Source organism: Thamnophis elegans, chromosome 6, assembly GCF_009769535.1.
Source record: "Thamnophis elegans isolate rThaEle1 chromosome 6, rThaEle1.pri, whole genome shotgun sequence".
NCBI classification, from domain to species: Eukaryota; Metazoa; Chordata; class Lepidosauria; order Squamata; family Colubridae; genus Thamnophis; species Thamnophis elegans.
In genome coordinates this window covers 11,430,103-11,455,821 of record NC_045546.1, presented here as the reverse complement: position 1 = coordinate 11,455,821, position 25,719 = coordinate 11,430,103, and the positions used below count along the sequence as shown (strand labels likewise).

At 43.6% G+C, this 25,719-nt stretch overlaps 1 protein-coding gene across 1 annotated transcript; it reads left to right on the top strand.

The window, feature by feature from the left end:
- Positions 1 to 1,458: 1,458 nt before the first annotated feature.
- Positions 1,459 to 24,405, top strand: LOC116509924 (high-affinity choline transporter 1-like). Its single transcript, XM_032219225.1, has 8 exons — positions 1,459 to 2,111; positions 3,043 to 3,156; positions 6,189 to 6,344; positions 9,576 to 9,724; positions 11,795 to 11,938; positions 13,789 to 13,942; positions 18,952 to 19,169; positions 23,586 to 24,405. Exons 1-8 carry the CDS (start codon positions 1,802 to 1,804, stop codon positions 24,093 to 24,095), a joined length of 1,755 nt encoding a protein of 584 aa, XP_032075116.1. The 5' UTR covers positions 1,459 to 1,801; the 3' UTR covers positions 24,096 to 24,405.
- The last annotated feature ends 1,314 nt before the right edge of the window (positions 24,406 to 25,719 follow it).

The window sequence follows — 25,719 nt, the reverse complement described above, 5'->3', positions numbered from 1 at the left end:
ATTGCCCGTAGGGCTGGTTTTTCGCGCTCTGGAGGCTTTGAGGAAGCCTCTGGAGGGTGAAAAATGGGCTTAAAAGAAGACCGAAGTCAGCTGAGCTGGTGCAGCAACACCTCGTGTGCTCTAACATATGGTTCCGCGTGCCACAGGTGACACGCATGCCATGGGTTTGCCATCATGGGTATAGTATGCCATTTCAGGTAAGAAAAAGGAGAAAGAAAGATTGAAATGCAAACTTCTAGCCACTCACAAGGAACAAGTGACTGGCTAGAAATAGCTTCTAGCTCAAGGCTCTCCAACCTTGGCAACTTTAAGACTTGTGGACTTCAACTGCCAGAGTTGAAGTTGCTGGCTGAAGAATTCTGGGAGTTGAAGTCCACAAGCTGACTGAGGAATTCTGGGAGTTGAAGTCCATAAGCTGACTGAGGAATTCTGGGAGTTGAAGTCCACAAGCTGACTGAGGAATTCTGGGAGTTGAAGTCCATAAGTCTTAAAGTTGCCAAGGTTGGAGACCCCTGCTCTGGATCTAAGTTGAACAGTCCAATCATGTCAGGTGGACCTGCAGCCTTCTGAATAGAAGACAGATAGTCCTCAACTTACAACAGTTCCTTTAGTGACTGTTCAAAGTTACAATGGCGCTGGAAAAAAGTGACATTACTATCTTTCACACTTAACAACCTTTGTAGCATCCCCATGATCATGGGATCAAAAATCAGATGCTTGGCAACTAGTTCGTATTGATGACAATTGCAGTGTCCCGGGGTCACGCAATCCCCTTTTGCAATCTTTTGACAAGCAAAGGCAATAGGAAAGCGAGATTCACTTAACAACCAGGTGAACTGCAGTGACTCCCTTAACAACCGTGGCAAGAAAGGTCGTAAAATGGGGCAAAACTCAACAGATGTCTCACGTAACAACATAAATGTTGGACTCAATGTGGTCATAAGTCGAGGACTTCCTGTAGGGAACCCAGGATCTAATTCCTTGAAATTTCTACATGGGAGTGTAGAACATGAAGATCAATATACTTTCAAATACACCTAAATTGGTCCAATCCAACAAATGCAGCTTCTTACAAATATTTAATAATAGGCGTGGCACGACAAAACCGCGCTCGACTAAGCTGCACCCGATTAAACCGCGTCGCTGACGTCATCAACAGGGCGACAATAGCGAGCGCGAAGAAAGAAGGCCGCTTTAAATAGCGCTTTGAAAGCAAGCCGATTCAACTTAAGGTATGGGGTTGGCTTTAGGGTTAGGTTAAGGGTTAGGGTTAGGGTTAGGTTTAGGTTAAGGGTTAGGATTAGGGTTAGGTTAAGGGTTAGGTTTAGGGTTAGGTGAAGGGTTAGGTTTAGGATTAGGTTTAGGGGGGTTAGGTTTAGGTTTAGGGGTTAATTTTAGGTTTAGGGTTTACAACGTGCTTCTGTCTCCGCGCTGTTGTCGCCCTGTTGATGACGTCAGCTACGTGGTTTCAGCGAGCGCGCTTTAGTCGAGCGCGGTTTTGTGGTGGAACCAATAATAGGTGGGTAGGAATCACAGCAGAGAACTGTTCCACACAAGTGCCCCTAACACAGTTTGCAATTTGAGGTTGATCAGAAACTTAGGCAGGAAAAAAAAAGATCTGGAAAAAGAAAAGAAAAAATCCCTTATGGCTGAATACGATCTCATTTTCAAAACGAAACAAAACCAGATCTAACTTTATCCACTTCCTATGAAGAAATATATTGGCATATGAGTTTGGAGCATCCAACTCAGCAGCCAAAGAATAATCCTTATCTAACATTTAAAGACCCGAGAAATTGTTATGTCTAGGGAGGAAAAGCCTGACCTATCACAAGGTCTGTGTGGGTTGTACAAGGCTGGGGAGTATTCCCTAAGACTCTTCTGGCCGGCTAGCAACGCTTGCTTGCTCCCCGGGTCCATTTTCAGTCCATTCAAAATGGCTTTGAATATCAGTGGCTTAGTAGCTCTGCTTTTATTCTGCGCCCTGATTTTAGCAGTTGGAATATGGGCTTCTCGGAAAACAAGACCGAAGGAACACCAGAAGCCCAGCGAAGTAGCCATGGTGGGAGGCAGGAACATGAATTTTTGGATTGGGTTGTTCACGGCAACTGGTAAGTACGAAGGCTTCAGAATGATAAATAACATCCTTTAATGCTTACTTCGGACTGGGGTAATAAGATAGCAAGTGTTCTTACATCTAGGGGGCTGAAATAAGAGTAGAACAGAACGGAGTTTAGAGAACAGAGTAGAATTTAGAGTAGAGTTTAGAATAGAGTTTAGGATAGAACAGGACAGAACAGGGCAGGACAGGAGGAGAGAACAGAACAGAATAGAATAGAATTCTTTATTGGCCAAGTGTGATTGGACACACAAGGAATTTGTTTTCAGTGCAAAAGCTCTCGTACATAAAAAGAAGGGATCATTAATCCCCAAAGCACTGGAAGGAAGGACAAGAAGCAGTGGATGGTAACTAATCAGGGAGAAAGTTTGAGAAATAAGGAGAAAGGAGAACAATTAACTAGAGAAACAAGTTTGCTTTCAGGAGCTGTGGGTGCTGCAATCTCCAACTGGAGGTTGGAGTAGGAGAAAATTCCTGACGGAACATTTAATCAGCGGAACAACTTTCCTCCAAAAGTTGTGGGTGCCCCAACACTGGAGGTTTTAAAGACGGGATTGGATAACCATCTGTCTGGAATGTTATAGGGTCTCCTGCTTGAGCAGAGGGTTGGACTGGAAGACCTCCAAGGTCCCTTCCAACTCTATTGTTCTGTTATTCTCTTACAGCGAATGCAAGGCTGGTGTGCCAACCTTAGGTTTAGTCAAAGATTGGATGATCCTCCCCAGCTGACTAAGAACATCCCAACTTAATAACGGCAGTGATTCACTTAGCAACTGTGGCAGGAATTGTTGTAAAAATGGGGTGAAATTCACCTAACAGCTGTCAACAAAACTTTGGGAATTTGGTCGTAAGTCAAGGACTGCCTGAATTTATCCAATGCATCTTTTATTAACTTCGTTTTCCCTTTCCTCGGTGCCTTTCAGCGACATGGGTTGGAGGAGCCTACATCAACGGCACGGCTGAAATTGTCTACCACCCTTCCAGAGGACTAGTGTGGGTTCAGGCTCCAGTTGGCTTTGCTTTGTCTCTCCTTGTTGGTAAAGATTTTAAAAGTTTCTAAAACTAACCGTGGTGATGGGGGGGACAAATGAATAGACACTAGAACAGTGTTTCTCAACCTTGGTGACTTTAAGTCCTGTGGACTTCAACTCCCAGAATCCCCCAGCCAGCATAGTATAGCTGGCTGGGGGATTCTGGGAGTTGAAGTCCACAGGACTTAAAGTCACCAAGGTTGAGAAACACTGCACTAGAATCAAAATTACCGTATTTTTTTGGAGTATAACACGCACCTTTTTCCCCTCAAAAAAGAGGGTGAAAATATGGGTGCGTCTTATACATTGAATACAGCATTTTTTTGCTTCCTGAAACTCCGCCCCCTTCACCAAAGTGGCCATGCATAGCCTTTAGGAGGCTTTCAGAGTGCTCCTGGGGGCTGGGGAGGGCAGAAATGAGCGAAAAATGGCTCATTTTTTGCCCCTCGAGACCCCAGCAGACAGATACTTAGATAAAGAGATAATATCCCTAGTTAGAGAAGAGTGCAGGCAAAAGTTGAACCAACAAATAACCTCTGGGGAAATCCTGCAGGTAATCAAACAACTAAGATTAGGAATAATGTAAACTGCTTAAAGTTTGTGTTACAGCAAGAAGCTGAGTTCAATGCAGAGATTTTACTGACTTTTTTTTTCTTTTTTCTTTTTTCTTTTTTTTTTAATTTTCTTGGTTTTAATATATTTTAGACTGTGTTTGATAAAAAGCTATACCGTGTACGGGCTCTGGGAAGTCAGGCGGGGGGGGGGAAGGGAGGTGGGGTCCTAGGGGGAGGGGGGAGGGGGGAAATATAAGAGCCAAGGTGGCGCAGTGGTTAAAAAGCAGCACTGCAGGCTACTGCTAGATCAGCAGGTCAGCGGTTCAAATCTCACCGGCTCAGGGTTGACTCAGCCTTCCATCCTTCCGAGGTGGGTAAAATGAGGACCCAGATTGTTGGGGGCAATATGCTGACTCTCTGTAAACCGCTTAGAGAGGCCTGAAAGGCCTATGAAGCGGTATATAAGTCTACTGTCATAAATATAGTATGTGCTAGATTTTAAAGTAACATGATTGCACTTGTATACTGTTGCTTTTTTAATTCTAGTGTAAAAATAGGAAGCTGAATATATTGATAGATAGTAGAAATACACCGAAGGGAGGAGCAGAGGGAAAGAAGAAAAAGGGGTAGAGAGGGTGGGAGAGAGGATCGGAGGGAGGGTGAGATGGAAGGGAGGGAGTGTATTGGGAGAGAGGAGTGATAGAGGGGGAGGGGAAGTAGGGTAGAGGGGAATGTTGGAGGGGAGAAAAGAAAGTTGGAGGGGGGTGAAAGAAAGGGTGTATGAAGGGTTGAAGTGGTATATTGGGTTTGTATTTTGGGGAGTATTGTTGACAAGGATGGCTGTGTTTATTGTTCAATGTTATATGGCCCCGGTTATGCACAGTATATATGTGACTGTATGAAATGAAAATGAAAATAAAACATATTTACAGAGTGCTCCTGGGGGCTGGGGAGGGCAGAAATGAGCGAAAAATGGCTCATTTTTTGCCCCTCGAGACCCCAGCAGCACTCTATAAGCTCCCTAAAGGCTTTTTGAGAAAAAAAGGGTCCGTTTTCATGAAAAATGGGCCGGTTTTTTTTGCTTGTTTTGGGGTCCCCCACCCCCTCTCCAAGCCTCCTAAGAGCTATTCATGCCCTTTTTTTTGGAAAAAAAAAAACAGGCCGTTTTTGGGAGCTTTGCAGAGTGCAACAACTTTTTAAAGAAATTTTCCTCTTCAAAACCTTGCTGCGTCTTATACTCTGAAAAATACAGTAAGTGAGGTACTAATACCATTCTATAACGCCCTAGTAAGACCACAACTAGACTACTGCATCCAGTTTTGGTCACCACTTTATAAAAATGATGTTGAGACTCTAGAAAGAGTGCAGAGAAGAGCAACCAAGATGATTCGGGGACTGGAGGCTAAAACATACACTGAACGGATGCAGGAACTGGGCATGGCTAGTCTAGTGAAGAGAAGGACGAGGGGAGACATGCTATCAGTCTTCCAATATTTGAGCAACTGCCACAGAGAGGAAGGGGTCAATCTATTTTCCAAAGCACCTGAAGGTCAGAGAAGGAATAATGGATGGAAACTGATCAAGGATTGATCAACTGGTCAATCACCTAAAATAAGGATAAATTTTCTGACAGTGAGAACAATCAACCAATGGAACAGAAGTTGCCTTCAGAAGTTGTGGGAGCTTCATCACAGGAGGCTTTCAAGAAGTGAATGGACTGCTATCTGACAGAAATCCCTTAGGGTCTCTTCCTTGGACTAGATGACCTACAGGGTCCCTGCCAACTCTGTTCTTCTGTTCTATTGAAAATACTTAAATATCTCTCTGTGTTTAATTTTAAGCATGTTTAATTTTGTTTAATTCTTAATTTTTGTTTAATGTTTAATTTTACCTCAAGTGATCTACTCCGGTTTGTGCATTTGTCAATGATCCGGAAACAAAATTGGTTGGGAAGTACATGAGTGGCTTGCACCCTTCTCTCAGAATGATAGAATATCTCTTTAGTTATCAGTAAAGGAGAATATTTGTATCTCAGGGTTGAAATGCGGGTCTTCGGCGCTCTCTGAGTTTGGTTGTTTTCTTGTGGACATTTCATTACCCGAACTAGGAAACATCATCAGGTAAGGAGCGCGGGCGGGCGGGCCCCGTACCAGTCGTAACCCAGCACTGGTGAGCTCCCATCCTTACCTCAGCTCCTGCCAACCTATCAGTTTGAAAGCATGCAAATGCAAGTAGATAAATAGGTACCACTTTGGTGGGAAGGTAACTGTGTTCCGTGCGCCTTGGCGTATAGTCATGCCAGTCACATGAAGATAAAAGACCACAGAAATGTCTTGGGACAACGCTGGCTACCTCAGCTAGGAAATGGAGTCAGACACACCCCGACAGAGGAAACATTTACCTTTACCTGAACTGCGAAACACTATGATGCCTTTTGTTTCATAAAGATAACTGATTGTAACCAACTTTTTTTTAAACAAACAGGAGGGTTCTTCTTTGTCAATCCAATGAGAAGGAGAAATTACGTGACTCTGATGGATCCAATCCAAGAGATGTATGGGAATGTGATGGGCTGTCTACTTTTTATTCCTCCATTGATCGCGGACATATTCTGGTTTGCTGCTGTTCTTGCCTCTTTAGGTAATATTTGTGTCTTTTACCTGGCTTGGCAGAAACTAAATTTAGAAACCAAGGGAAGACAGCTGAGATTAGTTTTCCATCCTATAAATGGTTTATTGTTAACTGAAGGCATGTTCAGAATAACTACTTTAACTGTCATCATCTTTTAACAACCCCATAATCCCTTATAGGGTGGAGTATGGGCAACTGAATGGAACTGAGTGTTTACTGGCCAGATGCCTTTCCTGTTGCCAATGCAGAGTTTTGTCCAGTAGATATATTCTCAGTGTGCCGAGAGAGAAATATCTGCTTCTACATAGGATCGAACTCACAGTCTCCTGATTGTGAGGCAAGAACTCCACCTCTAGGCCACCGCACCACTCCAATAACTAACTGTGAACTGAGGATATTTGTAGCTCCAATCTCCATCTGCTTCACACTTCTGAAGTCTGGTATATAAACAGGAGATGAGGAGATGATAGGAGGATTTTCTCTAAATAATTTAGAAACACCACAGAAATCTGTAGTTCAAATCTAGAGGTGAGGTGAGAACACTCTTACGTATACATAAAATAGAGTCAGAAGTTTTACTTTATTTCCAACAGTAGTATTTTAGAGGAATATTTAGTTATGCTGAAATTCCTTCCTGCACTCTTTGAGTGTGTAAGAATAGTTGTGAAGAGTTTACTTGCTGATTGATATGAAGTATCCTGTTTCCCTGAAAATAAGACTTCCCCGGATAATAAGCCCAATCGGGCTTTTGAGCTCATGCGCTAAAATAAGCCCTCCCCTGAAAATAAGTCCTCCCCGAAATTATTGCAACACTGCAGCAGCCATGAGGTGACCACTCTTGCTGCCTCCTGCAGCTCAAAAATAATAAGACCTCCCCGAAAATAAGGCCAAGTGCTTATTTCGGGGGTCAAAAGAAAATAAGACCCTGTTTTATTTTCAGGGAAACACGGTATAAATATACAGAATATGCATTCGAATATTTCATCTAAGTCTATTCAGTATGACAACCATTTTAGGAACGGAGGCCATAGAATATGATGTCAATTTAACCTATGAAAATAGAATTGATGTATGACTCTTTGATACCAGAGATTCATAATTCATAGATCAACCTGGTCCCCTCCTAATGCGTCAGGTTCATCTTCCAGAATTTCAGGGGAATGGCTAAAGTGATAATCCTGGGAATATATAATTTTTATAACAATTCTTTTGTTACAAATGGAACAGTTATTTTGTATATCATATACAGCAGTGGTGGGTTCCGGATCCTGTCGCAACCAGTACGCTGCGCGCAGGGCCGGGCGTCCTGGTTGGATATGTGTGCTGCACACGCATGCGCATGCCACCATCCTGCAATACCCAACTGCTCGGTACTGGTCACGCAGGGGCCGCATGCTGTGTGCGGTGCGCGTGCGCAGTTGGCCAGTCACATTATAAACAGCCATAGAACGTGGGCAGGTGGGTGGGCCAACTAGCTGCTCCCAGCTACTAATGGTACGCCCGTACCAGGCTGTATCTCCTGGAACCGACCACTGGTATACAGGTAGTCCTCAACATACAACAGCTCATTTAGTGATTATTTAACATTGTGACAGCACTAAAAAAAAGTGACCTATGGCCATATTTCACACTTATGACTGTTGCAGCATCCCCAAGGTCACCTGATCAAAATTTAGATGCTTGGCAACCAGCATGTACTTACGACCGTTGCAGTGTCCCGGGGTCATGTGATCACTTTTTCCAACCTTCTGACAAACCCTTCTCAATGGGGAAGCCATATTCAATTAACAACCATGCTACTAACTGAATGGCAGTGATTTACTTAACAATTGTTGCAAGAGTTTGTAAAATGTGGGGGCGGGGGGGGAATTCACTTAATAACTGGCAACATAAATTTGGGGCTCATTCAGCTAGAACTAATATTAATTCCAAATGAAAAGGCCTTAGTGCCATGGTCTGTACAACATAAGCCTAGAAGAGATCTATCTATCTATCTATCTATCTATCTATCTATCTATCTATCTATCTATCTATCTATCTATCTATCTATCATCTATCCATCAATCCATCCATCCATCCATCCATCCATCCATCCATCAGCTCTCTCTCTGTGTGTGTGTTTGTGTGTGTGTGTGTGTGTGTGTGTGTCAGTGGTGGGTTTCAAAAATTGTTCGAACCTACTCTGTGGGTGTGGCCTCCTTTGTGGGAGTGGCTTGCCGCCCATGTGAGCGGATGGGAGTGGCTTGCCACCCATGTGACCGGATATGAAGATGCCGACGACACTTGTCAGAACCACCTTAAATTACCTCTCACACAGCACTGGCATGCATAAGAATATGATGTAAACTTGTTTTTTAAAAGGCATCTTTGGTTTGCATTAAAACAACTTCAACACACGGAATGTTCTGATTGCACCACAAGCACAGTAGTCATCCTTACTTTTCACAGAGGCACTGAGTTTTTTAAATATGAGCATGATAGTGTAGAATAACCATATCCAAGGACCAGTGGTGGGTTTCAAAAAAATTTGGAACCTCTTCTGTAGGTGTGGCCTGCTTTCCGGGTCCAAAGGTAGAACCTCTTCTAACCGGTTTGGTAGATTTGACGAACCGGTTCTACCGAATAGGTGCGAACTGGTAGGAACCCACCTCTGGTGTGTGTGTTCCAGCATAACTCTGGAACGCCTTGAGCAATTTCAACCAAACTTGGTACACAGATGACTTACTCTCTGGAAACAAATACTGTGGGGGTAAGACACCCCTAACAGCCCTTGGTGTGTGTGTTCGATTAAGATGCAGCCTGTTGTGCCTTAAAATGGCTTCTACTGTACTGCCTTAAAATGGCTTCTACTGTACAGCGCAGTGGAATTGCTGTGGTAACAGCTTCATGGTACTCCACAAGGGGGCTCCCTCTGGTAAGCGGGGAAATCCAACATTAGAAATTACGCTTCTGGGGGCACATGGAAACCCTTTTTAACTAATTTAATTGTTGCCGAAATCAGGGCTCAGGGAGAAGTTGCTCTTGCAGGCTTCACAGTACTCCACAAGGGGGTTCCCTCTGGTAAGGAGGAAAAAAAATCCAACATTAGAAATTACATTTGGTCAGGACATTTTCCCCTATAAATAAATACCTGGGCAACGCCGGATTATCGGCTACTAAATTAATATATTGGGTAAGAGAAATAGCACCGCACAAAATGTATTATTTAATTTAAGTAGTAATTACTGCATATTTTCCTAGGAGCAACCATGAAGGTCATTTTGGACATCCAGGGTTATGTTGCCATCATTATTTCTGCATGTACAGTGATATTCTATACGTTGTTAGGAGGTCTGTATTCAGTGGCCTATACAGATGTGGTGCAACTGATCTTTATATCGCTCAGTCTGGTAAGTTCCTGTCTCATTATCTTCCACACCCTTGGAACTGATTGAAAATCCAGAACGAAACACCAGCATGTTTTCATCGATTATGATTTTATCAACTTTAAAATACAATGTATGGACTTCAACTCCCAGAATTCCTCAGCTAGCACGCTGGCTGGGGGATTCTGGAAGTCGAAATCCACATAGCTTATAGTAGCCAAGGTTGAGAAGCACTGATCTCTGAGATTCCCATAGATTACAAATTTGAGGCCATGCTATTCAATGAATTGGGAGACAATCTGAACCAATAAAGAAGAATATTTATAGCTCGGAGCTGAAATGAGGTGTTTTTATTGTTCTCTGAGCTTGTTTTTTCTTGCAGATGTTTCGTTACCCAAACTATGCTCCTGATGATGTTACCAAGTTTGGATAATGAAGCATTAGTAACAAAAAACCTCAGAGACCAAGGATAATCTGAACATTCAATAGCCTGAACCACGGGTGGGCTGCTACGGGCTCACCCGTGTTGGGGAGAACCAGTAAACTAACATTATGGCCGATTTGGAGAACCTCCAAATCCCTCCCCTGTCTGGGCCCTTCTACCGCACCCCTCCCACCCTGCCCCGCTCTTCCCAAGAGTCTCCATGCAGCCTATTTTGGATGAGAGATAAGTGCAAGACTCAGGGAGGAGGGGGGAAACAGACCTCCCGGAAGTTCTGAAAGGCTGGAAACGGGTCCGTTTCCTCCCTCCAGAGGACTTCCAAAGCCCAAAGAAGGCAGTTTTCACCCTCCTAAAGGGTCGAGGAGTCTGAGGAAGGTGAAAACGCCCCCACCGCTGTGGTGCAGGAGGCCGGCTAGGCCACACCCACCCTGGCCACGCCCACCCAGCAACCGGGCAGAGAATTCATTGCTGAAATTTTTGGAGCCCACCCCAGGCCTGAACTCCATAGAAGACAATAGAGCAGGGACATGCAGTCAGGGGAGGCAAGGGAAGTAGAGCCTCACCACTGTCATCATGAAAAGAAAAAAAAATGTAAAAGGAAAAAGGCAAGAGCTGAGGTCAGGCTGAGCTAGTTGCTGCCAGAGTCACCATGGATGACTCTGCTTAGTGCTTAACTGTTTAAAAAAGCCTCTAAAAATGTGCCCTCTACAGGGGGAGGCAGGAGAATGACGTGCCTTATCTAGTCTGACTTTAGGCGTTTTATGATCACTCGAGCAGAGTTAAGCAACAGTTAAAAGCCGAAAAATTCCTGACGTAGATGAGGCACGTCGTTCTCCTGCTTCCTCCTGTAGAGGGTGCTTTTTAAAGGCTTTTTAAAACCGTTAAGCAGAGTTATCCACGGTGACTCTGACAGCAACTAGCCCAGCCTGACCTCAGCTCTTGCCTTTTTCCTTTTACATATATTTTTCTTTTCATGATGACAGACAAGAACAGAGTTGAAATCCTGTCTGAAACAGCTGGAAAAGGTATGTGTGGGTCTGAGGGAGGGGGAGGAATTCAAACTTCATCCTCCTGGTGCAACTTTGTGTGTGTGTGTGTGTGTGTGTGTCTGAGAGAGGGGGGAGGGAGGGAGAGAGGGAGGAAGGAGGAGATGGGAGAAGAAAAAGAAAAAGAAAGAAGGAAACTTATTTAGCAAAGGAGAAAAACAAATGCTGTCGCTTTAAATCGGAACTGAGCATGCCTGGCTGTGGAATTCTGGGAGTGGAAGTTCCCAAGTCTAAAAAAATTGCTGCCTCACCAGCCATAAACCTCACCGCACGCCACTGCAATAGAGCACTATACATTGAAAAACGGACACTACATGAGTAAAACAGTTAAGTAGCCATGATACACTCACAGTTGAGACAGGATCTCATTTAAGTGGGAGGGGCAAGTACAAAGAAGTGGGTGGAGTCAGAACAGAGGAGTGGGCGGGACTAAGACATGAAAGCAGCAAGTCATGTTATTTCAATTCATTCGCATTTTTAAAAATAATTCAGTATTATGACTGTGGGGCGCATGGAATATTTTGACTACCAGAAACCCATCAGAAAACATTTTAATTCTAATGTTTCTGGTTTTTTTTTTTTTTTGTTTTTTTTTTTTGCTGCCAGTGGATTTGTATCCCTTTCGCCATCATGAACCCTGCTACAGAAAACATTTTTCATACAGCTACCTACAATATATCCCAAACCCCTTGGACCGGAAAAATAGAACCAGAGTTTTATGGAAGATGGTTGGATGATTTCTTATACTTGGTAAGATCTATTCCTGAAATGGATGGGAAATTGGGGGTTTGGAGCACTTACTGTATCCAACAAAAATAATAAAAACAATGGTTCTTCTAAATTAAGGGCAAGATATCTTCTTCTCACCACAGATGACAGATAGATAACCACTGGGTATGTTACTGAAAGGGTAAATTCACTCTACAAGGAGTGATTAAAAATAAATAGCAGTGTAATATAGACAATACACCCTAGGTCCGTGTTGGCAAACCAGTGGCATGTAGAGCTCTCTCTGCGGGCACGCAAGCCATTGCCCAGCTCAGCTCTACCGCACATGTGCCTGCGCCTCCTACCAGCCAGCTGATTTTCAGGTATCTGTCGCATGTGGGAGACATACATGCATGGGGGAGCGTGAGGGTGTGTGGCATCCCCTGCGCACCCTGTTTTGTGTCTCAGCAGGCTTTAGGGAAGCCTGCTGGGTACAAAATGGGGCGGAGGGGGTCACACACCGGTGTCGGGAGCATGGGGGGGCACACGTATGCACGGGGGAGTCACACTTGCTTGCGCAGGGGGAAGAGTACATTGCATTATGGGTGTGGGCACACAGACGTGCACTGTCATGCGTGCATGCACGCTTTTGGCATGCAAGGACAAAAAGATTGACGCGGAGTCATTTCTGAGGGCACGTGAGGCATTGCCCTGTCAGTTCCCAGTGTGTATGCGCGTGCTGGCCAGCTGATTTTTGGGCTTGATTTTCTGCCTCTGGAGGGCAAAAAACAATCCAACGCGCCAACCAGAAGTTCGGGAATAGACTGTTATTCTCTGAGGCCTGCAGGAAAGCCTCCTGAAGCCTCCGGGGGGAGAAAAATGGCCCAACGGCAGGGGTGGGTTCCTGCCAGTTCTAAACTCTTCTATAGAAGAGGTTCCACAAATCTACAGTGCCGTTTAGGACCGGTTCCAGCTCTCTCTCCCCGCCCGTCCGCACATTATCAAGATGTAGAGCGAGAGGAGGAATTCTGGGAGTTGAAGTCCACAAGTCTTAAAGCTATCAAGTTTGAACACCCCTGGGGATTTTTTTCTAAAGGGTTAGGGTTGCAAGGGTCTTGTAACTTGACAGCTTTAAGACTTGCACACTTCAGTGCCAGAGTTCATGAGCCAACATGACTGGAGGAGGAATTCTGGGAGTTGAAGTCCACAAGTCTTAAAGCTGTCAAGTTTGAACACCTCTGGTTTTTTTTTTTCTAAAGGGCTAGGGGTACAAGGGTCTTGTAACTTGACAGCTTTAAGACTTGCGTGCTTCAAATGCCAGAGTTTCTGAGCCAACATTTTGGTTGCTAAGCAAGAGCGTTCTTAAGTGAGTTTCACCACATTTTACAAGTTGGCCACGTCCACCCAGTCACATGGCTGGTAAGCCACTTCCACCCGGTCACATGGCTGGCAAGCCACTCCTGCCCGGTCACATGGCCGGCAAGTCATTCCCACAAAGCAGGCCACACCTACAGAAGAGGTTCTAAAAATTTTGAAACCCACCACTGCCCAACGGGCAACCCGGAAGTCTAAATTATAAGATGAAATGCAATTATGTCAGGTCTGACATAATGCACATCAGACTGGGATGATATCCTAAGGTGGCAGATGTTGGAATGCTATTTCTTTAGTTTAAGAAAGGCAAAGGGAGCCCAGAAATTCTAGAATCATCCAGAGAGAAAGCTATGGAGATGATCCAAGAGTGGCTTATGTTAAATAAACTTTCCAAAGGCATCCCCATTGTTAGGTTAAAGGCCACCTGGTTTAAATTTAAGTTTTGACTTTTTGACTATGATCAGGAATACCGTCATATCTTGTTTTTATTTCAGTTCAAGATTCTCCTTTCCTTCCAGGTGCTTGGGTCCATCCCATGGCAAACCTATTTCCAGCGAGTTCTCGCAGCTTCCTCCCACAAAGAAGCCAGATTAATTTCCTATTTCTCTGGACTGGGCTGCTTCATCATGGCTATCCCTTCTGTATTGATAGGAGCAGTTGCTGCCTCCACAGGTAACCATGGCTGAACAAGAATTGGAAAGGTAGAGCCACAATTTGGGTGGCTCAGCCCTAGTAGTGCTGTTGCCATACCTCAGCAACTTTAAGATGTGTGGACTTCAACTCCCAGAATCCCCCAGAATTCTTCTCCGATTTGTGGAGTTGAAATCTTTACATCTTAAAGTTGCTGAGATCAAGAAACACTGATTTGAATAAATGTTGAATAAACTCTTACATCCAGGGGTGGGTTCCGGCTTCTTCTACTGCCGGTTCGCTCAGAAACATGCGCTTCAGGCCTGCATGTGCTTCGGGCACACACACACATGCGCAGTAGGTAGAAAATGCTTCCGCGTATGGGCAGAAGCAAAAAACAAGATGAACCAGTTCAGGGGTGTGGATGGGCCAAGTTACTACTTACTTGGCCGAACCGGGTCAAACCGGTAGGAATCCACCTCTATTTACATCCTAATCAGTTCAAGGCAGTGGTGGGATACGACTGGTACGCCCCGGTACGGGCGTACTGGTGCCTGCTGGGAGCACCAGGTACCATTCCGGTCCAGTGCTCCGGAGGGCCTACCCGCCCGCTCTCCTTACCTGTATTTGAGCCGATTGGGGCTTACGTGCACGGAGTGTACTGCTCCTGTGCGACGCTCCGCCGAGCAGCTGGAGCATCATGGAGCGTCGTGGGCGGTAAGTACGCATGCACGCGTGCGTGTGGTGGATGTCCAGCCCCATTGCACCATACCTGTTGCAACGGGATCCGGAACCCACCACTGGTTCAAGAGTCCTGGTATAAAAATATTTATTAACACAAAGCAGTATCACCAGGAGTGGGCTGGTGCGGGTTTGCACGGGTTCGGGAGAACCTCTAGCTAAGAATCTGCCCAGTTCAGAGAACCTGCAAATCCCGCCCTTGGCTGGCCCCACCCACCCTGCCCCATCCCTCCCACCCCGCCTCTCCCAGGAGACCCACGTGGTCCGTTTGGGATGCCAGGTAAGTTCAGGGCCTGTGCAGAGGCTCGGGGAGGGCAAAAAACGGGCGTCCCTGGAAATTCTGGAAGGCCAGAAACAGGCCCATTTCTGGCCTCCTGCGGGCTTCTGGAGCCCAGGGAGGTCGTTTTCGCCCTCCCGGAGGCTTGAAGAAAACCTCCGGAGTCCGGGGAGGGCGAAAAAAACCCTCCAATGTGACTAGGTCACGCCTACCATTGCCACGCCCACAATGGCCAGCCAGCAACCAGGCCGAGAACCCGTTGCTAAAAAAATTTAAGCCCACCCCTGAATATCATATATAAAGGAATATAGAGCTAGCCTTGAGGATGCTAAAAATACTTTTCATAGTTTGCATTAGTTTTTTTTAATCTTTTTGAGTGATGCGGTGGCCTAGAGGTGGAGCTCTCGCCTCACAATCAGGAGGCTGTGAGTTCAATGCTAGGGAGAGTGGGATGTTTCTCTCTCTGGGTACAATGAGAATACATCTGCTGAACAAAGCTCCGCATTGGTGACAGGAAGGGCATCCGGCCAGTAAACACTCAGCTCCATTCATTTGCACAGACTCTACCCTGCAAGGGGTTATGGGGTCATTAAAAGAAGATGATGATGATTAGTTTTTTTTAATCTTTGTATTTTTAAACCTCATTTTTTTAAAAAAACAGGATCAAGAACATAGAATTTCTGAGAGAGCTGGCCTACCCATATCTCCTCTGGTCAGCTCACAACATTTTTTGATTTTTTAAAAAAATTAATCCTGTTTTGCCATTGCTTTCACTAATAAAAAAAAGTGGGTAAGAAATTACACACACCTCACATGTGCAAATCCCACATTTCCACAAGGTTTCCGCCTTCTTTGACGAAGCTTTTTTTGACATGGTGCACGACTTGTAATATCTCATGTAAAAATGCAAATTTTAGCATTCTTGACCGAATCTACATGCTCAGAGGTACAAGAACATGTTATCTGGTGATCCTGTGAAATGTCTATCATTTTGTAAAAATAATTTTGGGAAGATGCTTAAGCCACCATGAATATCATCTTGGATAGCTGCCCAGAAACCTGGTCAGTGTGCGTATATAATATTTCACAAAATATATTCAAAGCAGCATATACGAAATACAATATTAAAACGACTATACCTCAATCAATAAAAGTAGGCAATAAATAGAATAACTTTCATCAAAAATGAAATTCAAAGTCACCTAGCACAGCTGCACCCATGCAGAAGCTAGGCTTTTGGTTCAAATATTGATCAAATATGAATAAACATATATTCAAACAACTGTAACCTTGACCCTAATTCAACATTTCTGTAGTCAGATTAAATTTAATCCTCAATTCCCAAAAAATTGATTTTTTCCCCTCCTTATCTTCTCTTTAAGTCAAAATAAATTTATTCATGTTATTTTAAAAAAAAGATTTTTTATTGTTTTTATTACACACACAAAGAAAAAAAAACGAATCCTTTCGTTACATCTTGTAGAAAGCATATCCATTGGTACAGATACATTTCGTCCGTTTCTTCCACAATCATTACCTATACTTCATTTAAATTAAGTTGTACATTTTAGAATTTATGTATTGTACTATCACTGTATTTGATTACAGTTACTTAAACTTGTTTTTTTCTAAAATCATTTATATTTAAAGACACAACCACCTACTGGCATACTTTCACAATCTCAATGAGTCTACCATAACTTTACATCTTTATAACATATTCTAAAAGAGAGTCAATTAGTAGGATATCTAACATGCCCTCCCCTTTCCCCCCACCCAACTCACAAATTAGTGCTTCTGTCCGAATTACTTTTACTAGTACAACACACCTGTATATATCATTAAATATTATCCATCAACATTTCCTTATTATTATTGTAGTTAACTAAAAATTGTTTACTATTTATTCATGTTATTGTCTCTCAGGAAAGCCATCAGTTTTTGCCATCCATTTAAAAGTCCATACTTCCATTGTGAAAATATACTATAGGTACCCTGTTTTCCCCAAAATAAGACCTTCCTGGATAATAAGCTCAATCGGGGTTTTGAGCGCATGCACTAAAATAAACCCATCCCTGAAAATAAGCCCTCCCCGAAAATATTGCAACACAGCAGCAGCCATGAGGTGACCACGCTCGCCGCCTCCTGCACCTCAAAAATAACAAGACCTCCCCCCAAATAAGGCCAAGTGCTTATTTTGGGTATCAAAAGAAAATAAGACCCTGTCTTATTTTGGGGGAAACACAGTAGTGCTCAATTTACAACCACAGCGGAGCACAACATTTCTGTTGCTAAGCAAGACAGTTGTTAAGTGAATCGTGCCACATTTACAACCTTTTTGCCACAGTTGTTAAGTGAATTACTACCGTTGTTAAGTGAATCGTGTGGACTTTGCTTGTAGAAAGCCACCTAGAAAGGTTAGAAATGGTGATCAATCACTCTGGGACAGTGCAACTGTCATAAATATACATGCCGGTTGTCAAATACAGTTGATCAGTTGTTAAGTGAATCTGGCTTCCCCACTGACTTTGCTTGCCAGATGGCTGCAAAAGGTGATCACCTCATCCCGAGACATAGCAACCGTCATAAATATGAAGATTTGCCAAGCATCCAAATTTTGATCATGTGACCATCAGGGTTCTACAATGGTTGTTAAGTGTGAAAACTGGTAATAAGAGCTGTGGTGGCGTTGTAGTTAGAATGCAGTCCTGCAGACTATTTCTGCTGCCTGCCGGCTGCCTGCAATTTGGCAGTTCGATTCTCACCGGCTCAAGGTTGACTCAGCCTTTCATCCTTCCGAGGTTGGTAAAATGAGGACTCAGATTATTGGGGGCGATAGGCTGATTCTGTAAACCACTTAGAGAGGGCTGTAAAGCAGTATATAAGTCTGAGTGCTAGTGCTATTAAATCATTTTGCCATTGTAACTTTGAACAGTCACTAAAATGAATGGTTGTAATTGAGATCTACCGTTATTCTTTCCCTCTTTGGGCATATAATAGGGGTGTCAAACTTCACGTGCCCATGCCCAGTTTAGCGAAAGGGGGGAAAGTCGCAATATGTCATGTGATGCTGCCCTGACAACACAAGTTTGACATCCCTGGTGTTCTGACCTAGGCTTCCCAAGAGCATGAAGCCAATTCCTCGTCCCGATAAAACCTCTTTTATTTAGGTTAAAGGGAATTCCTCTCCATCAAAGTCCCGGCAAACAGTCTTTCTACAGACCTTTATCAGGCTTGGAGAGCTGCCAGGCCGATATCTTCCAAATGCCACGCTGTAGCAGCAATTACTTGGGAAGAAGTCAGGAACAGTTCACCGTCAAATGCGCGATCGTCAAAACCGCACCGACAAGACCACGCCGACAAAACCGTGCCCGCCATCAACATACAGCATAATGGGATGCGAAAACAACGTTATAACCCTAACCCTAACCCTTTATAACGTTGTTTTCGCGTCCCATTATGTTGTTTGTTGATGGCGGGCGAGGTTTTGTTGGTGCGGTTTTGTCGGCGCGGATTTGACGATCGCGCATTTGACGGGTCACGGTCAGGAACAGATCTTCACCCTAATGAATTGAACTATTTGTCTCCTGCAAACTCCATTCCCCTTTCACTCTTCTTTATTCCCTATGGGAGGGACCATTCACCATCCACCTGTCCCAAGTTGGCCCTTGTTCCTTAGCTGTTCCCTTCTCTTGGCAACTCTGCACATGCGCACACTGGGAACAGGCTCCAGCTGTTCTTCTGCCCCACTGATGTCTGACTCCGAAGGCAGCTGATAACTGTCAGACAGCCCTGGCCCCATCTCTGCCTCCGACGCGGAGCCCTCATCAGAGCCTTCCCCAGACTCCCGGACTGGCCCCTGTTCTTCCCCAACCTCTTAACTGTCTGAGTCTGCCGCTAGCTCCACTGGCCACTGGCGGGCCACAACACCTACCATATAACAACCTTAGAGCTGATGTCATATACAAAGCCCACCACTGATTGAATTCTGAAGCAACCTATGAAAATGACACTTCTGTGTTTCCTTTTTGAGACTGGAACCAGACTGACTACGGCCTCCCCACCCCGTATGAAAGAAACGAGTCCGCTCTCATACTCCCGCTAGTCCTTCAGCATCTCTGCCCGACGTACATCTCCATCGGTGGTTTGGGTGCCATCGCAGCCGCTGTGATGTCCTCAGGTGATTCTGCTCTGCTCTCTGCCAGTTCCATGTGTGCTCACAACATCTATAAGAAAATATTCCGGAGAAAGGTAAAGGGTGAATAGTTAATGCTTGTCTACCACAAATGATACAGGACCATTATTATAGCACTAGCAATAGCACTTAGACTTACCGTATCTTTCGGAGTATAAGACGCACCTTTCCCCCTAAAAGAGCATGGAAATGTTGGTGCATCTTATACACCGAATACAGCTATTTTTGGCCTCCCAAAGCCCCGCTCCTACATTCCATTTTTTGTGAAAAACGGGCAAAAAAATGAGTCTTTTTCACAAAAACGGGCGTTTTTGCCTTCTCCCACCCCCCAGAAGCATTCTGCAGGCTTCAGCAGGGCTGGGGAAAGGGAAAAATGCTCCCATTTTGGTGAAAAATGAGGGCATTTTTGCCTTCCCCGAGCCCTGCTGAAGCCTATAGAGTGCTTTTGGGGGCCGGGGAAACAAAAACTTTTTTTTCCTGATTTACCTCTTTGAAATCTTGGTGCGTCTTATACACCGGTGCGTCTTATAGTCCAAAAACACATTATATACCTCTTCACAGTGCTTTTACAGCCCTCTCTAAGCAGTTTACAGAATCAGCCTCTTGCCCCCAACAATCTGGGTCCTCATTTTACCCACCTTGGAAGGACGGAAGGCTGAATTAACCTGGACCTGATGAGATTTGAACTGCCGAACTGCAGCTAGCAGTCAGCTGAAATAGCCTGCAGTACTGTACTCTAACCACTATGCCAGCTCAGCACTATATGTAGTTCTCAACTTACAATCATTCGTTTAGTGAATATTCGAAGTCACAATGACACCGAAAAAAGTAACTTAAGACCATTTTCCACATGTGCGGCCGTTGTAACATCTCCAGGGTCCTGTGATCAAAATTCAGATGCTTGGCAACTGACTCATATTTATGACGTGTTGCAGTATCCCGGGCTCATGTTTTGCATTTTTGGTAATCTTCTAACAAACAAAATCAATGGGGAAACCAGATTAATTTTACAAGTATAGTACTAATTTAATAACTGCAGTGCTTTACTTAACAATGGTGGCAAGAAAAGTCATCAAATGGGACACAACTCACTTAGCCACTGACTCACTTAGCAACAAGAATTTTGAGCTCAATTGTGATCGTAAGTTGAGGACTAGAGCAGGATAAGAGAAATTCCTTTTTCAAAAAAAGTATCTCCTGATATTTAAAGGTTCCTCAATAGGCGTATCTTTTGTGTCTGAGAAGAAAGATTTTAAAATGGTCATAAATGTTGCATGTCGTCCTTAATCTCTACATTTTTTCAATTCTTCTTTCATTCATAAAAATTTGCACTAATTACAAACCTGATGTGTACATTGGGCACTATCTAATAAAATGAAATCCGATGGTGAAAAGAGGAAGGTTCTACATTTAGGCAAGAAAAACAAAATGCACAGGTACAGTATAGGTGGTACCTTGCTCAACAGTAGTAACTGTGAAAGAGATCTTGGAGTCCTAGTGGACAACCATTTAAATATGAGCCAGCCGTGTGCAGCAGCTGCCAAAAAAGCCAACAGAGTTCTAGGCTGCATAAACAGAGGGATAGAATCAAGATCACGTGAAGTGTTGATACCACTTTATAATGCTTTGGTAAGGCCACACTTGGAATATGGCATTCAGTTTTGGTCACCATGATGTAAAAAAGATGTGGAGACTAGCAAGAGTGCAAAGAAGAGCAACAAAGATGATTAGGGGACTGGAGGATGAAATATATGAAGAACGGTTGCAGGAACTGGGTATGTCTAGTTTAATGAAAAGAAGGACTAGGGGAGACATGATAGCAGTGTTCCAATATCTCAGGGGTTGCCACAAAGAAGAGGGAGTCAAACTATTTTCCAAAACACCTGAGGGTAGCACAAGAAGCAATGGGTGGAAACTAATCAAGGAGAGAAGCAACTTAAAACTGAGGAGAAATTTCCAGACAGTTAGAACAATTAATCAGTGGAACCGCTTGCCTCCAGAAGTTGTGAATGCCCCAACCTTGGAAGTCTTTAAGAAATGTTGGATAGCCATCTGTCTGAAATGGTATAGGGTTTCCTGCCTAGGCAGGGGGTTGGACTAGAAGACCTCCAAGGTCCCTTCCAACTCTGCTATTGTATTGTATAGATCGACTTCGACTTAGGACCAATATTGACCCCCAATTTAAATGGGGTTGTTAAATGGGAAACCACTACTGAACTTTTTGCTTGAGACAGAAAAAAATGAACTCCTGATTTTGGGTTTTGCTGATTAGACTAGTGCTAGTTTGTTATGGATATGGCTAATAATTATTAAGTACGCAAAAAAAAAAAAAAAAGATGAAGCTGTAATTTGATTTTGTATTTTACTGCAGTGGAAATAATTGGAAATCAATGCCTTTTTTCCCTCCTTTATTCTATACCTCTCTCCCTTTCTTATCCTTTCCCATGTCCTTATTATCTTTGCTTTCATTTGCATTTTACGCTACTACAATTTCAATCAAATCTCTTTTTTAAATGGTCATTAATTGGAAGCAAACCCCAACCTGCAAAATGGCAGGCAAAGTATCACATTCAAAACCTTTCCATGGACAAAGGGGAAGAGGCTTCAACCACAATACTACCACCACCTTCACACAGGTTTTGATCCTCCCCTCTGGGCACCTATGACTAGTATGTTCACTACACGTAGGTGCAATGAATCTAGTCCCGGAGTTTGATAATAATTCAAACTAAAGAGGCAAGCCAAGACCATGTCTCTAGAAGCCTCGAGTTATCTCCCGATTCCTTTCTTCTGCTTTTCACAATTTCCTAGTGCCCTGATTGCAAACTTATGGCACGGGTGCCAGAGGTGGCATGCAGAGTCCTCTCTGTGGGCATGCGCGCCGTCGCCAGCTGTGCTTTTTTTTTTTTGAAAATTTTAGAAAAAAAACTTTTACAAATGTTTACCTCCCCCTCCCTGCGCTCCCCCCACCCCCCCTCGACTTCCCAGAACCAATACAGGGTATAAATCTTTAACAAAGATATTCTAAAATAAGCTTAAAGAAAGTTAGTATCATCTTTCATTTGAGCTTTAACTCCTCTTTGCTAGGCTAACTCTAAACAGATTAAAAGAAGGATAAAGTTTACTCCTCAGTTATTTTTACTAGGTATAAGTATTGACTTTACAGTGGTAGAGACTAACTTGATTCTGCACCTAATAACGGCAGCAAGACTGTTGGTGGCGCAATACTGGAAGAAGGAAGATGTGCCTACAATTCAAGAATGGACATTGAAAGTTACAAACTTAGCCGAGATGGCTAAAATATCGGCATATCTTAAAGATCATTCAAATGAGAGATATAAACGAGACTGGAAAAAATGGATTGACTATATACAAAATAAATACGGGACCAAGAAATTCCAGTTAGCCTATGCTTAAGATCAGAAATGATTTAAATTGTTTAAAGTTAGCTCAGCAAGAAGAAGCTAAGATCAATGTAGAGATGTCATTAATTTCTTTATTTCTTTTTTCTCAATAGATTTTAGACTGTGTTTGTTAAAAATCCATACCATGTACGGGTTCTGGGAAGTCGGGGGGGGGGGAGGAGGAGGGGGGTTGGGGGGGAGGGTCGAGGGAGGGAGGGGTATACATTAGGCTAGACAAGAATTTGGTGGTAACTAGAACTATTTTGACACACAAAAAAATTGTACTCCGATGTCTCACTGATTGAGGAATGATGAAATGTTTGTTTTAAAAGAAAATAAAACTTTTGAAGTTTAAAAAAAACAGATTATATCATTTCTTGTTTCTTTGGTCATAAACTATCTGGAATTTCTTAGTCCCATATTTATTTTGAATATAGTCAATCCATCTTCTCCACCCCAGTTTATATCTCTCATTTGAGTGATCCTTGAGATATGCTGACATTTTAGCCATCTCTGCAAGGTTTGTTACTTTTAACGTCCATTCTTGAATAGTAGGCAAATCTTCCTTCTTCCAGTATTGCGCCACCAACAGTCTTGCTTCACCAGCTGCTCTTAATGCACGCCGACCAGCTGGTCTTCAAGGCCTGAAAATGCCCCCCAAAACATCCATTTTTCCAGGCTGTTTTGGGGGCTTTTGGGGGCCATTTTTCGGGCCTGAAAAATGACCAAAAAGCAGCCTGAAAAAAGCAAAAAAAAAAAAAAAAGCCAAAAACAAGCATGTACGCACTGGTTAGCTGGACTTCAGGTTTCTGGCACTCCCGCATGCGCACATGCATGCAAATTCCAGTATGGGCACTTGGTGCCGAAAAGATTCACCATCCCTGTCCTAGTGGAACTCTTATTTTTAATAATTTATAAATAATAATAATTATTATATATTTTTTAAAAAAATGTAGAGCCATTCTTTTTTATGAGATTAGGGCCAACTGTTAATGAATTTGCACCTATTTTAATTTGGAGGCAATTTTCCCCTCCCTTTCCCTCCTCTCTCTCTTTGATTTTCTACAGGCCACAGAGAACGAGGTCCTATGGGCCATGAGAATCTCCATGGTGGTGTTTGGGATAATTTCAGCTGTTCTGGCTTTCTACTCCCCTTCGATTTATGACCTCTGGTTCTTGAGTGGCGAGCTAGTGTATACCCTCCTCTTCCCCCAGCTGTGTTGTGCTCTGTTCCTTCCCAGCACCAACACCTACGGCTCAGCGGTTGGGTTCTTCCTTGGCTTTCTTCTTCGGTTATTGGCAGGAGAACCATCCCTGAAGATTCCTCCTGTGATCTGCTACCCGGGATGCTCAGTTGTAGAAGGTGTCTACGCCCAGCTCTTCCCATTCAAGGTGGTCACCATGCTGCTCACGCTACTCACCATCTTCTCATCTTCCCACCTGGCCAGTTTTATGTTTAAGAGCGGGATCCTTCCTGCTGAATGGGACGTCTGCCGAGTTATTACGGATGACACAGTGCCCGTTCCCGTCTCCTGGGGAGAAAGGCAGATGGATGTACGAAAAAACCCAGAATTTTAAGCAAGCGGAGAAAGCGGTTATGAAAGATATTTGACGGTATCATTCTCCTGTTATCACCGATTGTTGGGAAGATCCTTTGTGTTCTGACCCAGGCTTCCTTAGAAAGCAAAAGCAAAGTCTTAGTCCCAACCAAACCTCTATTATATACACAACTGTGAATTCTTTTCATTCACAGTCAGCAAGGCTTATTAAACATTCTTTCGGAGGAATGTTTATCCACACACACCTTATCTCGGTAGGAACGCGGCCAGGTAACTAGTGTCTGAACACAGAGCAAAGCAAAACTTTGCTTTGTTTCTCACAAACAGAACTTTCCTGACCAATTAATGAATTGTTTCCTGCAAAAGCCCACTCCCCGTTCCTCTTTTGTTTCCTGTGGGAGGGGCCAATCACCTCCAAGGTGTGGCTTTACTGTTGAGTCGACTCTGCTTTCTTAGTTGTTCTTTTCTTCTGGCAGCTCTGCGCATGCGCACAATGGGAACAGGCTCCAGCTGCACCTCTGCCTCCCTGCTATCTAGCTCACTCTCTGCCTCTGACATAGAGCCCTCGTCTGAGCTTTCCTCAGCCCCCAGGACTGGCCCATGTTCCTCCCCAACCTCCTCACTGTTCAACTTTGCTGCCAGCTCTGCAGGCCACAGGCAGACTACAACACTTTGAGCTGTAAGAAGAAAATATCCAGCTGGTTCAGTTCCAAGCTGAGAGAGAGAGACACTGAAACATAGAAAGATGGTTTATTGATGAAGCAGAACCACATGTGATTCTGGGCAGCTGACAAAATGGAGTTGAGACTGGGTTGTGGGTGTGTTATAACTTCTTTGGGCTTTGTATTTGAGCTCCCTGCTCCTGTGCAAGAACACATATTCTATTGGCTGTTGTCAGATTTCTATGGGGTCATGTAGGGGTCATAGCTGGCTCTATAGGCAAATGAGGAAATGCAAATCCTAGGTGTTTGTCTGAACTAAGTTTGGTTGAAGTTTGGACTTCAGCTCTGAAAGGGTGTTGGGCAATTCTATTGTGGCTCAATGGCTTTGCCCTGTGTTTCATCTTGAGTGAGGGCTAATCCTGTCTTGAATGGATTACCAAATCTGCATTTCTAAAAGGTGCTCTTCAGTATCATTAAGAAAGACTGAATCTGTTTCCTGCCTCAAAAAAAATGTTTCTCCATTTCTCATTAGGGAATTATAATATTCTGCCTTTTTAATCTTTCTCAAAATATTTCATTTTTCCAGGAGGGTGGTAGGTGCTAACTTTCTACCGAGGAACGATAAAAAGTTGGAAGATAGGTCAGAATTCACAATCACAGCAGTGTCTTTGCATTATAGCAGCTGAAACACTTTTGCAAGTACTTCTGATTGGATAGTGGAGCTCTTTTTATGCCAAGAATAATTTGGATGTAGTTATGGAGGCACTGTTTTTTACTGAACATTTATTTTATTTAATATTTCAGTTCTGAAGCTACTTCACTCCGTAGGGATTCTGGCAGTGATAGTCTTACAATTAAACATTTAAAAGAAATGCTTGCAGAAACCACAGAAAATGTTACTCTCCTTTGATCCTTGCAGGGAAATTATACAGAAATAGCAACACTGATTACACAGCACATTTGACAATCCATTCTATATTC

Bases quoted from the DNA above. Each gene is read 5' to 3' on its own strand.
- LOC116509924 (XM_032219225.1), top strand. From the start codon at position 1,802: ATGTCTAGGGAGGAAAAGCCTGACCTATCACAAGGTCTGTGTGGGTTG. The intron at 11,939-13,788 runs GTAAGATCTATT...CTTTCCTTCCAG, and splicing joins TGGATGATTTCTTATACTTG to GTGCTTGGGTCCATCCCATG. The intron at 13,943-18,951 runs GTAACCATGGCT...TTCCTTTTTGAG, and splicing joins AGCAGTTGCTGCCTCCACAG to ACTGGAACCAGACTGACTAC.